This window comes from Bos javanicus, chromosome 13 (genome assembly GCF_032452875.1).
Source record: "Bos javanicus breed banteng chromosome 13, ARS-OSU_banteng_1.0, whole genome shotgun sequence".
In the NCBI taxonomy this organism is placed as follows: Eukaryota; Metazoa; Chordata; class Mammalia; order Artiodactyla; family Bovidae; genus Bos; species Bos javanicus.
The window spans coordinates 18748847-18763538 of NC_083880.1; the positions used below are offsets into that span (position 1 = coordinate 18748847).

General features: G+C 40.1%; 1 protein-coding gene across 19 annotated transcripts in view; it reads left to right on the forward strand.

Moving 5' to 3' along the window:
- The window catches only part of PARD3 (par-3 family cell polarity regulator), a 601769-nt gene that overhangs the window by 209684 nt on the left and 377393 nt on the right, over positions 1 to 14692 (forward strand). For all 19 annotated transcript variants that reach the window (XM_061435906.1, XM_061435890.1, XM_061435900.1 and 16 more), the window contains exon 3: positions 13624 to 13804. In XM_061435906.1, the coding sequence (XP_061291890.1) occupies positions 13624 to 13804 (181 nt within the window). The remainder of the gene's footprint in view (positions 1 to 13623; positions 13805 to 14692) is intronic.

A 14692-nucleotide genomic window follows, 5' to 3' on the forward strand; every position in this document is an offset into this window, starting at 1 on the left:
TAACTTGGTTGTTATTGCTGTTACTGTAATCACATTTTTTAAATAGGAATTTTGTTTATGATTCTCTTGCTGCTGCTGCTGCTAAGTCACTTCAATCATGTCCGACTCTGTGTGAGCCCATAGATGGCAGCCCACCAGGCTCCCCTGTCCCTGGGATTCTCCAGGCAAGAACATGGGAGTGGGTTGCCGATTCTCTTATTCTAATCCGTGTAAAGTAAAACCTTATTTCTAGGTTTTAACATTTAATATCTAGGTTTATAAATAAATTTAATTTAAATTTATAAATAAATTATTTAACATTAAAATATTTATAGAGTAAAATGAGAAGATGAAGCAGAAAAAGTAGCAGGGGTGTGCTTCAAGGAAATAAAAAGAATTTGAGGATATTGAGAAGAGATGTACACTCTGATACTATATAACTGTGGTTATCAGAGTGATGTGATGGAACTTAAGAAATATGAATTGGTATTTAATTGAATGTTAGAAAATGTGTTTTAAATTCTGTCTTCATTGTCTTAGAGGGGAGATCTGTGAACCTACTGAAATTACATCCAGAATGCAATGTGTCTGTGCAGTTTTGTTCTGTGGAGAAGGTTCATTCATTCATTGCTTGCCACATAGTAGGTGTGTGGTGTGAGTACAAGAATAAAGCTAGCTTATGATCTTTAGCCTTATGATCTGGTGTAGCATTGTATAATCAGCAACACGTTGTGATCCTTCTTAGAGGAAAGGCAGAAATCACAGCTGGAGGGTTAGGGGCTCTAGGAATATGCAAGACCCCTTGTTTTGCATCAGTCTGCTGTTTCCTGGGATTCTAGACTCAGCTAGTTGAAACATACTTCTGGCTTCTGAGAATAATGAGACCTGGATGTTAGGGGGTTGAGAAGCAGGAGGACGGTAACGGGGGCAGTTGGTCTGATTCCTTGGACTGAGGTGCATGCTGCGCTGCTCACTTCTCTCCTCTCGCAGGCTGTGTTTTTCTGGGTGTGTGAGCAGAGGGGTGAGGTTAGGACATGGGGCCCAGAGGACTTGCAGTGACTCAGCTGCTGGTATTAGCTTGCCTACACTTCTCAAAGGGGTTGCAAAATCATGCAACGTGACATTAATTCATCATGTACTTATTGCAGCATCTTTCAGACAGGAGCAGGGTGGAACACAGAGGTTAAAGAAATAGACCCTTTCACAAAAAAGCCAAGAGCTGTTTACAGAATCCTCATTTGTTGAGACAAGCATATTATGAAGATGAATTACCTACTTAGTGTTATTTGAACAAATATCTGAGTATCTATATTTTGTACATCAGTGGACTAAAAATTTAGCTTTTTCCTATTCTTTTATTATTCATCCCCTATCAGTAAAATTATTTTAGCACGAGTGTTACGGTAACTTTAGGTCCCACTTGTTGAAAATATATATCGATGTCACCTTCCTTGAGAAAGTGCTAATGTGCCTCCTCGTGGTAGTTCAGTACTACTTATCATGACTCCGTGACACTCTCCTCTTCCTGGCTTCTGCGAAACCATGTTTCCTTGAGTTTACTTCTATTCGCTAGTCAATTCTTAAATTTCTTCCAAAGTGAAATTGGAGGAAGAGAAGAGAAGCCTGCCATCTCAGCTTTGTGCCTGTTTGGTTTGGAGTTCCCTACATGTTCCACATCCAGACTGGGACCTTAACTAAACTCCTGGTTTCACCCACCACCCACTGATGACATCGCCAGTTCCGTATCTTTAACCGTGAACTCCCCTTCCCATCCTGGAGCCCCATCTCCAGGTGTCTCCTGGGAGCTTAATCCGGTGGGTACCTCGACTGAAGGCATCATCTTTTGTCTCAAACTTCTTTGCCCTTGTCCTTGCCCCCTGACCAGCCACCCAAGGCAGACAAACCTAGAGATCTCAGGTTCGATCCTCTCCTCCACAGCGGCCCCATCTACCAAGTACCGAAGCCTTTGAACTAAGTCTCAATTCTGTATTTTCATAATTATTTAATTGTGTTTTTACTCCACTGCTTTCCCATGAGTCTGACCTCTCCTGACTTCATTATTGGGCTAACGAGTTGTGTTTACCCTTCCAGTCCTTTCTCCAAACTCCTCCAAACCTTCTGCAGAATAAATGCAGATCACACTGCTGTGCATTCATGGTTTCCTTGTGGCAGCCCTTCATCTCCCTCCCTTGATAGCCTCAATCTCTTGATGCTCTCTCTCTCAAATCATCAGGGTAGCTGACATTTATTAAATACTTGTAACCTGCAGGAACTTCCGAACACGTGGTCAGAATTAAATACACATGAAACAGTCCTGTGCAGAGCAGAGACAAGAGTGAGGCGGAGCTGTCCAGGCCCTCCAGCTGGGGGTCATCTCTATGAGCCTCACCCATCCCAGGAAACCCATCCGGGACAGGCAATCTCGCCCTATTGAAATGAGTGGAGGACACTGCACATGATGGGTGACCTTGACTCGAACCCCTATTCCAGGTCCACGGTGGGGAAGTTTTCTGTGAGACGTAAATGGAAGTAGAGATCTAGCTTGGCTATCTTTAGAATACATTCTCCTAGAAGTTAAGCTTTCCAAACTCTTTGTGCTTGTCTAAATCCATTAGGTGGCACTGGATTTCAAAAGATTTTTGTGCAGTTTTAGTATTAAAGCAATCTGTGGATTGGGGGATATGTTTAACTTCTAAGGTATTTCTTTTCATCTGTCAAATACAGGGGAGAAAGGATTGACACACAATTAGTATTTATTCTGTGTTCTTTTTTTTTTTTTTTAAAACAGTACTAAGCAAGTTATACTAATGAAGAGTTGTTATAAAGAATTTTATTATTTAGTTACTTTTTGAATAAACCTGCCAGCTGATTAAAATGAACCTAATTTAATCAGCATTGTGTTGCATACTGAAGATAATTTGGGATAATGTCAAGGACACGTTCTCTCTTCTTTGTGGAAGGTGGTGAGATAATGAGTGTAGCAAAAAGGAGTCAGAACATGTTTGAAGTTTTTCATCTCTGCCTCTGGCTGGATATTTAAAAATCACACTTTGTCTTTTTGCATGCAAATTAATCTGAAAGGCATTTTGTAATGTAACATTAGAGTTATATTTTACAAAACAAATTTGTTGAACTCTGATCTTTTGCTAATATTGGCTTGTGGTTGTCAGAATGAAGACTGACTCTGTTACGAATCAGCATAAAGCCAACTTTCATTCCGAGCTTGGAGGGAGCAGAAGTGATGGGTTTGATGCGTTTTCAGTGGGAAGGAAATCACCGAGAAGCGGTGACTCCCGGTTCTTTCACTGTCACCTTTTCTGACTCACCTTTTTTCTCCTGTGTCCCCTGCTGCTCCTCAAAGTCAGTGCTGTAGAATCTTCTGAATCTCTGTCTGTTAAAGCAGTTAAACTCTCTTTTTTTCCGATGATGCCTTTTAGTTGGAAGCTAAGCTATCAGTGGGAGTCTGGTTCAAATTGTGAAGTCAGCAGTTAAGGGATTACTAACCCTGAGTAAGTCCCCTATACAAATGGCAAGTTGCCTTGGAAACAGGCTGGTTCCTTTAGTTGGAAGTGTGATATTGTCTGTAAATGCCGGGGATGATGGTTTTTACCTTTATTGCACCACCTCTAGGACTAGCGTACTGAGAGGCTTTCTGCTTGACTCCTTCTCAGTACTGATGCCTTGATGGAGCCAGAGCCAAGTTTTCATTTCTTGTGCTTTTAATTTTAAACACAACCTGCAAAATTTAGAACTAAGGAAGCGATCCTTTAAATTTCTATTTTAGGATAGGAAATTTTCCTTTGCTGATTGCCAAAAAAAATGAAAGTACTATGGCTCCCTGGATTTGACTGGCAAGGAATTTTAGTGATGAGTCATATATTCAACAGTGGAATCAGCAATGGGTGATTAGGGAGAGGATCCCTGTGAATGCATTGTTCTGTTAGGTGGTTATTTTGATGAATCGGGTGGGTTTCTCCTGGGAGCCTGGAATCACCTGATCTGCAGTCCATCGAGCACAGAGTCAGGGCGTAGGTTGGTGGGAGGCTGTGCTTGTGACTTGAAGCTTAAATGCATCCCTGCTTCCCTCTTATGTAGATGTTTCTCTCATGCTAGATGCAGGGGTGGTGAGGGCATATGGAGACAAGGCTTTCAGGCCAGTGGAAGAGGCACTGGCTGAATTTAACCTGGCTAGCTGAGGAGGTAAAAAGACTAGAGGGTCTTCCTGGTGGAGGTCTCAACTTGGTTTCTGCAGGCTCTCCAAATGGAGGCAGAAGTTCTGAAGTACAGGATGGTAGGATGAGCTCTTACGTCTCATGACCCAGTGGTCCTGCGTGGGTAATTGTGGTGCTGTGTTTCTGGGCTGAGCAGTCACATTGCAGCTGTCATCCCTTAGGTGTGTGTGTTGGGGTTTGGGGAGAGTTGAATCTGGTGCCCCAGAAAGACAAAGAAGGGAGGGTCACTCAGGCATACTTACTCCTCAAAGCTCAGGTGGCATGGTTGGGGCTGTGGGTTTTGGTAGTGAACCTTTAAATCACAGGTATTGACAGAAAGGCTCTCTCTGTGTGTCTTTTCTATGTGTGCGTATGATTTTGGCTTGCCATTGTGTCTGTCTGTTTCCTGTGTGATGTTGGGCTTTTGGTTAATAAAATATATATTTTTAAATTTAGATCCCTAATCCCCAGACCACGGCATTCATGAAGGAGTCACTCTTGGTGGGATCTCTAATTTGTGATTTGTTGATGCAGCTGTTCCTGAGTCAATATGTAACACTTACTGATTGTCAAGCTAAATTGTGTACAGAATAAAACAACTTGTGGTTGAATCCTGTCTCCATACCTTGCTGATTTTTGGAGAGATGTATGTGAGAAGGTTGGAAGAGTGGCAAGGTGGCAGGGGGCTACCCATGGATGAGGACCTGCTGCCTCTCAAATCTTAAGCTCTGGAGCTGGAGGTGAAGACAGATTGAGGTCAAGGCTCCTGGTACTGTGCAGGGAAAGGACTCCCACTCTTTGCTGTTCCTAGCTTAGCCAGGAGGAAAAATAGCTAAGCCTTCAGTGTGCTTATGGCATTTAGAGTTCTTTTCTAAGCTTTGGGCTCTTTTGTTTTGATCATTCGTTTTTTGTTGTTGGTGTCTTTTTTTTTTTTTTTTTTTTGCATCAGACAAGATACACTTAGTTCTTGAAATGCTGATGAAGCAGAGAATTAATCTTGCATACATAACATTTAAAGTTTTTCTGTGGCAAACTTGAGATTCTCTGTCTGCCATGAGTTAGCTGTTATCAGCATTACTACTATTATAAACCACTATTGGTGCAAATATATTCTTTTACTAAAGTTTTCCTTACTCGACCAGTAAAAACAGTAGCTTTGTTTAAATGAGTTTTTAATGAACCAGGAGAGCAAGTAAGCCTCAGAGAATGGCTAAGGATTTAGTGTTGCCCCTTTTTCATTGTCTTTAAAATGAATTCAGTCATTAGAAAGCTTATGAATTGATTTAATGGGTGTTTTTTTTTTTTTTTTTTGTCATGTCTATGTAATACTTTGTTATTACATCATTACATTTGATTCTGAGGTTCATATGATTCTTTCCCAATTTTACCATCATCTCTTCAAGGGAAACCTGCATGTGTTGTAAAGTCACAACAAATGCCACCTCCTCCAATTTGGAGTCAACCTATATGTGTTTGATTAGCCAGTTTCAAGATTACTTTGTTCTGTCTTACTGTGCAGTCTTGTTTTTATTAACACTTCAACAATAGTTGTAAGTTGTAACCTCATGGATGGGTACAAACAGAACAGTGGCTCTTGGGGATGGGCTTGGGATGGGGAGAAGTTTGCATTGTCTGACAAGTGGGTCAGCCAGCTCATGGCTACAGCATTTGCATATGTTCATTGTGGTTTGCGGTTGACACACTCAGGGCTATTAGTTGAGCATAACTCAAATTGAGAATCTAATTAGTCTGAAGGCTCATTGGGTGACAGAGTGTGTCACCCTGAGGGACAGCAGAATTAAATCCCAGGTCTAAAATGTAAGCTGGGGAGTGTCATAGGTGAATATATATTTCACTGTGACTTCCGATGAAGCATGATATATTTATTAGGCATCCTGGCACCCCACTCCAGTACCCTTGCCTGGAAAATCCCATGGACGGAGGAGCCTGGAAGGCTGCAGTCCATGGGGTTGCTGAGGGTTGGACACGACTGAGTGACTTCACTTTCACTTTTCACTTTCATGCATTGGAGAAGGAAATGGCAACCCACTCCAGCGTTCTTGCCTGGAGAATCCCAGGGACGGGGGAGCCTGGTGGGCTGCCGTCTATGGGGTCGCACAGAGTCGGACACGACTGAAGCGACTTAGCAGTAGCAGCAGCAGTGACCAAGAGATGGTACCTTCTTAAGGGATGCTGTTGGCTCTTGTGGGACAGTGACTTCGATCATAGACAGGTGGGAGCTTCTGATTGTGATGGTCTCCTTGGTTGCTCAGGTAGCAAGGGAATATCTTATCCCCCTATGTGGTATATTGTTTGAAATGGTACTGTTAAATATTTTTCTCGTTAGTTTCCCTTTTTGTGAGTAGATAACATAATCTGCTAGTGTCTCTTAGCTTTCATTTTTTTTTTTTGGCCGTGCTACATGGCTTACAGGTTTTAGTTGTTGGATCAGGGATTGAACCTGGGCCCATGCAGTGAGAGCACTGAGTCCTAACCACTGGATCACCAGGGACTTCCGTAGTTTTTCTTTACTTTTATTTGTGTGCCACAGGTTATCAAGTGTGCTTTATGGGAAACAACTATATGTGGATTTTTTTTTTTTTAAAGGAATGGATAAAGCAAAATCCAGGAACCTAAATACTTGATCTATTTTACCTTGTTTTTAAAAGTGCTGCCTTGAGTCAAAAGACAAAAAAAACAAGTAAAGGTCTTGATGCGTGTGGACCTAGGAGAAGGAAAAGCCGTTTCTGGAATAGTGATAGTTTAGACCAGTGTGTCACAGAACAGCCTCACTTTTGTCGTGAGGTGCACGCATCTCCAACTACTTGGTTTTTATTGTGATTTTTTGGGAATGCTGCACTGTGCTACAGCTCCCACCTTTGTAATGCATTTTCTCTCTGTTGCGTTTTTTCTTTATAGGCACATCTGCCTATGAAACCTCCCTGCCATTGTTCAGAGGTGTTATTTTACATGATGTCATCATTACTTTGGGGTTCAAAAGCATCATCACCATAGTCTCTTGTTAGGAAGAATATTGAAAAATGTGGCAAGCAAAGTTCCCCACCAGAAGCACAGTCACTTTTTTGGTGATTGGTGATTTTGTTTTGATACTGTAGACCAAGTGATTCAGTGAAGTCTGGCTTACTCATATTTCTTAGGTGAAGAAAGGGTCTTGAAGGCATCTTCAAGTTCCTTGTCATTTTTAGTATTTTTCCATATGCGTTGGACCTTCTCCAGGGCCAGAAATATGATGCCTTTCTAAAGAGTTATAGGTCTTTATTTCAAAGTCAAACAATTCAATACATTAATGTTGAACATGCTAAAGACATTCATGAGACCCATAATAATTAACTTTTTCTGGATATATGCAGACTGTACATGAAGAAATCAACAGAGACAGATGGGTTACTTTAAGGCTAGGGCAGTAAAACAGCTTTAGAGGGTGTGTGGAGCCCAGGCCCAGAGTCTTGGTGACTTCACTTGGACAGCTACTTAAGTCCCCTGCCATTTCCTGTATGAAGATAGAATCCACAAGATCTTTTGATTCTTAAAAAAAAAAAAAAAATTCTGGGACTTCCCTGGGACTCCAGTGATTAAGACTCTGTGCTTCCAATGCAGGGGGCATGGGTTTGATCCCTGGGTCAGGGAGCTAGGATCCCACATGCCATCCCCAACTCCCAAATAAATAAAAGGCTTTTCTGATTAAAACTGAGTGACTATATCTTTAGCGCAATTACCTCAAGTATGTTCAGAAACTTTTATGTAGTGGTATCAAAATAATGTGAACTTGGTAAGGTGGGGTATTACCTGTGGTTTATCCTGAATGAACAGAATTCAATTCCAAGACTTGCAGGTGCTCATAGCCTGGAGATTCCGCGCAGGCCGTGCTGTTGATTTTTTAGATGCTCCAGGGCAGCGAGGTGGGAAGTTAGATTTGAACTTCCAATTTCAGATTCATTGTATACTTCCAGCTAAACTCTAGTCATATGAATCTTTTTGAGTCTCAGTTTTCTTTTCCCTGAAACAAAATGTAAAAAGCTGCTCCATGTTTCTGTGAGGGGTTGAGGCAGGTTGCAGGGCATCTGCAGAAGAACTTCACTCTGTGGTTATTACGATGCTGAATTTTTCCAACAAGCCTTCTCCTTTCGTTTTCCTGTTGTTTTTCCCTCTTATTACTGGTGTCAAAGAACTTTGCCTCAGCTTCCAGTTACTCTTGGAACTGATCCTCAAAATCCCAGAAGTCTGTGTTCATCAACCACCACGATATCGCTTTAATTTTAGGTAACAGTGAGGGTGTGCTTATGTTCTGGAAGCTGATGTGCCTTCTTTCTTATGTGTCCCAAGTCCAGGAGGAGAGGCCAGGGCTTTGAGTAGTTTCCTGTTGTTGCCACAGCCAATTCCCACAGACCAGTGGTTTGAAACACCACACATTTATTAATATCTGTCATCATTTTTGAATAGTATTTATTGGGCTGCATTGAGTCTTGGTTGTGGCATGTGGAATCTTCACTGTGGCGCTCAGACTCTCTGGTTGTGGCACACAGGCTCTCCAGCTGCATTGCACATTTTTAAACTTATAATTTTGTAGGGTAGGGGTCTGACATAGGTAAAATCCATTCTTTCCTGGAGGCCCGAGGGGACAATTCATCCCCTTGCCTTCCGGAGACCCCCACCTTCCGTAAAGGCAGCAGTGTACCATGTGTCTAACCATTGTCACGTTTCTTCTCTGACCACAGCCGGGAAACAGTCTCCATTTATCCAGACTTGTGTGATTAGATGGGGCCCACTGGACAGTCTCCCTGTTTGAAGGTCCTTAATCTGAATCACATCTTCAAGTCCCTTTCGCTGTGGAAGGGCAGTACCCACAGATTCTGAGGACGTGGGTGGGCAGTCATGAGCATTATTCTGCCAACCTCACCACCATCCTCTTTTGAGATGAGGAGACGTAAGGCTTAGGGATGGCAGAGAGGCCAGTGGATTGGGCCAACACCCATCCACGAAGTAAGGTTAGAGCTGGGTTTGATTGTAGTTCTCTCTGATTGTGGGTTCTATGTCCTTATCCACTTTGCTCCATGCAGTTTTTTATTCATAAAAGAGGCCACCCTCGATCCTCAAGTGGTTTACATATGCATTTGCATGCAATGTTTATGACATGGGTTTTCTGCTGTAAGGTTCTGGTGTCTCAGGCAGCTGAAATGACTTGTTCCAAGGGAGGTGGAAATGTGTGGCCAAGTTCGGAGTTTTATTTATAGGTGGGTCATCTTAGGTGTTTCCAGGGACAGAGAAGCCCGTTGGGCTACAGTCCACAGGGTCACAGAGTCGGACATGACTGAGCATCCGTCACTTTCACTTTCGTCATGGCTGTTATCCTAAATTCTCTCTTTTCTTGTGGATACTTTTTGGGTGAATGGATCACAAGAGTGATGAAATAATAACTGTCGAAATTAAAAATGAACTTTCAAAAGCAGTCTACTTCATGGGCAGCAGTGAAGGTTCCATCTGTTAAAATATGGGTTTGAGTCATGTTTCACAAATTGAAGAGCAAGACGTTTCCTTTATTTTTTGAAGGGCACGATAGAGTTTTTTAATATGTGATGTTTCTGTGAAGGTCTTGTTTTCTTTTGCTGTGCTACTGTGTATTCTTGTAGAGTAGATTTTCTAAAATTATATATCCTTCCCAATTTAACACAAAATTACTTTATATCTGCACCTGGCATTTAAATTTCGGTTTAAAAGAGAGCTGTAGAATTGTATGTTTTTGGCATATTGCAAATCACCAACTGTGATTCTGCCACTGAAATTCAAACAGCATTTGTTCATGACACAGTCCAGATTTTATAATACTTGTGTTTTCTAAAAATGCTGGAGATAATTATTGAAACTAATATACGTGTGTAAGTTCTTCCATCATGTGTGGCATTTAAGGACTTGTTCTCTGTAATTTTCAATCTCCATTTTCCGTTTGCAGAAAGGACTTTATTCTTAGGAGAACACATCATTGTGAAAAGTTAATAACAAAACTTGAATTTCATTTGCTTCCAATTAAGCGCCAAAATGTCAAAACTTAATATCTTCAAAATGCATATGAAGCCACACACCTTGTAAGAAGTCTGATGAAATTAAAATCAAGTACAGAAATTCAAAATCCCGATGAAGAGCTTGAAATGAATATTCTTAGCTTAGCAGGGTTACCAAGGAACCTTGACTTTTAGTTTTATTTCCCACACGGAAATTTTTAAATTGGATGTTATGAGAGGGATGAGCAATCTAGTGCAGAATCATCAAACTATGGCCCATGGGTTAAGTTTGGTTCATTATCTGCTTTGTAAATAAAATTTTATTTAAACACAGTCACTGTCATTTATTTATGTTTTGTGAATGGCTATTTTCATGATAGAATGCAAAGTAGAATGTTGTGACAGAGACTATATGACTTGCACAGCTCCAAAAATATTTAGTCTCTGTACATTTTTAGAAAAATGTTTGCTGACCCTGATCTGTAGAATGTCTGTTTTTAATCAGAGGAGATGCTTGTGAGATAAACAGGTTGATAATGTATACATATATATACCGTTTGTGAAAACTAGTGTATACATACAAATACTTTTCCATTTTTTACAATTGCTAAGGATTTCTTTTCCTGCTGATGTTGCTTATTATAAGGTTGAGTGGCCCAACTCCTCATCCGACTTTAATTTCTTCTTACACTTAGCCTTCCTTCAGATTGTTTAATCAGCTAATTATATAAGATGCCACAGCAGGATTCTGAGCTTCCTGTTTGTCTACATATCTCTATGACCTTATGGTGGTTTTCTTTTTTGTCTTATCAATTGATGGATGTAAATAGAATTAATTAAAACTGTAATTATAAATACTTTTCATCATCTGTGAATTCTTTCAGTCTGTTAGCTAAAAGGAGTTGAAAAGACTTGGGTTGGAAGCTGAAGGCTTGGTTCTTTTGGGGTGTGGTCCTGTCTCTTCTTTCCTTGGAACGCTAAGCTGAGTTTTCTAGGCATGAGGTTGGAGGGTGAACGGCCAAGGTGTTCTGTGCCATGGAACTTTTGTCTTCTTTGAGATTTTGAAGAAGCGCTGCCACTCTTTAGTTGTAAGAAGAAATAGAGTGAGTTGAATAGAATTTATACAGTACTTGGTAATACTGTATTATGAAATTTTTCAATTTTCAGAAAAGTTACAAAAATAGTACAGAGTGTTTTCATGTACTCTTCACCTATCCCTAACGTTAACATCTGACATAACCATAGTATCGTTATCAAAGTAAGGAAACGAACAGTACTGTACATACCACTGTTAGCTAGTACATACCACTAATCTATAGCTCTCATCTGATTGCCTCTTTTCTACTAATGCCCGTTTTCTAGTCCAGGATCCAGGCAAAGACCTCATACTGCATGCAGTTTGTATTTCTCCCCAGTCTCCTCCAAGGTGCATGATTTGGTCAGCCCTTTACTTTCCTAGTCTTGATATTTTTAAAGAACAGGAGTTATTTTATGGAATGTTCCTTAGTTTGGATTTGTCTGTTGTTTCCTCATGATTAGAACAAAGTTATGTGTTTTGGGCAGGAGTACCATGGAAGTAACGTCATATACTTCTTGGTGTATTTTTCACAGAGTACATGCTGTCAATATGTCTTATTACTTAGCTAAATGCTGTCTGCCAAGTTTCTGTCCTGCAAGATACTATTTTCTCTTTTTAATTAAAAAGCATCTTATGGGGAGATACTCTGAGATATGCCCACCTCTGATCATATTCTTACAATTAATGTTAGCATCCACTGGTACATCTTGCCTGCAACAGTTCTGACTGTGGAGATTGCCTAGTGATGAGTTCTCTCTATTTTTTCCATGTTTACTAATTTGGATGCTCCAGTAAGGAAGAGCTGTCCATTCTCCATCATTTATTTCTTTGATTATTTGATTATGTCATTATGGACTCAAGGAGGTTTAGTTTTCTCTTGAGTTATAATCTAATGCTATCATTATCTGTTTACAAGTGTCCCAGATGGCTTTGGTGATTCAGAGCTCCTTCAGGTTGGCCCCTGATTCCCTTAGATGTTCTCTCTAGCATCATAAGGTGTTTCAGGCTCATCATGTATTTTTCTTACCCTGCCCCTGGAGTTAACTGTTTTTCTTCGGACTTCTAGTTCATTTACTGGAAAATGGTGTTAGAAACCAAGATTTGGTCATTTGTATCCATTGGTTCTTGAGTCAGTAACTTGACATTGAAGCAATGTCATTGCTTTAAGGATCTCTCAGTGGACAGAACTAGGACATACATGTGTGGTCTGCACACTACACATGGATTCACACCCATCTTGCCTGCCTCCCTACCTACTTATGAAAACCTTGAGTTCATTTCGATGCCTCCAATTCAAATCGAATACTACAGTTAATTTCCTTTTTTTGTCACTTCTGTTTCTGAACTTTGTAAGAACTTTGGCTCTCATTATCCAAAATATTTTTCTTTTTCATTCATTCTTGAGGTGTGTGTGTAGTAGGGGGAGGAGGAGAAGGAATAGTAATAGTAGTAGTAATGGTAGGAGTAACATGAATTTCTAAACCATATGCTTGTGGGAAACAAGCTTACTAATTGAATACAATGTTTCTGTTCCTGTCCTTTTTCCTTTAGATGTACTTTAAACAGTGAAAATAATTTTACAGAGTTACTTAGTTCTTTTCTTCCCCACCCTTTTCTGTGTGGTTGTGTTTTTCATTTGTATCAGGTTTATTTGATTGTGTTCCATTTTAGATTATCCGGCCTCCAGACCCGCACCTTGCCTCTTGGTTGATTTCAATTATTTATTTGTTTTAAATATTTTAATTACTATGATGGCTCTAAGAGTCAGAGTTACAGAAAAATATGTTCAGGAAAGTGTCACCACCCCATTATCTTCATTACCTGCTCCCATTCTCTTTCTTTCAGCCCTGTTCCCTCATTAGGCTACCAGCCTCATTAGTTTCTTTTATCCTTCCCGTGTTTCTTATGCACCATGAGCAGATGCTTTATGACAGTTCATATCCCCTTTTCCCACATGAAGGGCCCCTTATTACCCTATGCTGTGTATACTACATGTCGTACATATGTATGTGTATTTATATATAGGTATTTGCACTTTCTTTTCCGCTTGGTATACTATCTACGAAAAGATTTAAATCCACTCTATCCCCTTTAGCATTCTGTGACACAAAACCGTTGTATTATTTTCCACCTGTAGAATTTTGGATATGAAATGTACAACTTAGAAACGTAAAAGTATCAAAACCCAGGGCAAGCCTATTTCTCTAAAGTTCCTCTTCCTAAAATGTAACATTCCCGGGTGTGTAAATCTCACTATTTACACCAAAGATGGTGTAAGTTTGGGGTTGTCCTTTTAAATGCCTTTGTATATAACTGCAAATTCACCTGTCATTTCTAGCTGGTAGCTGTGTTTGATGAGCAAGACCCACATCATGGAGGTGATGGCACCAGTGCCAGCTCCACGGGCACCCAGAGCCCAGAGATATTCGGCAGTGAGCTTGGCACCAGCAATGTCTCAGCCTTCCAGCCTTACCAAGCAACAAGTGAGATCGAGGTCACCCCTTCCGTCCTCCGTGCGAGTAAGTGCATATTTCATCTTCATTTACAGGGATGCCAACTTTTGTTATTCAGGCATGCTCCTGTGAATGGAATTCATTATCTGTTTAAAATTGATTAAGTTTAGAATCTGGGCAAATGTCTTTTGCAAGAGAGATAAGTAAGATTCTTTACATTTTTGGATTGAGTTTAGATTACTTTGGACTGGTAAACTTTTAATAGCTCACTAAAGATCAGTAAGGATAATATAAAGTTATATTACTTGAATTTTTCTTCCTATGTATTTTGTCCGAATGCTAGAACAAATGGAAGTAATCAAAAGCCTTCCATTGAAACAAAGCAGAGCATGTTTGATTGACAGTCAACTTGGTTATAATCGTTTCTTGATCTTTATCTGGAGGGGGTCTGCGTTATCTTCAGGGATCTGGAAGAGCTGCTATGAGATACCATCTCAAAGAAAGAAAATATCGGACTTAGTGAGTTTAGAGTAGAAATCCTAGGATGCAGAGTGCCCAGGTTCCAGGACACTAGCTTGAAGAATTCTGTAGCCACTCCTACCATTCCTTCACTTCTTTTACTCACAAATGTGAAGAATGTCTGCTGAATATACTATTTAGTGTTTGTAATTGTATAATCTTATCATTGAGCAGTTGGTAAGAGAAAGAAGGCCTATTTCAAGAAATTTATGTTAGAAATCACTTATCTTTTAGGCACATCTAATTTAGAAACACTTAACTTTTCAAGTAGAAAATTTAATCTTGTGTGATATTATTGGTAGTCTTCAGTGGATCTTCACATAGAGATTTGGAATGATATATAAAAGTAATATATAGAATATAGTTAGATAATTTTGAAAATATGCAGTTTTTTCTTGCAAAATGTATCTTTGTCCCCACTTTCTGTATTGGTAG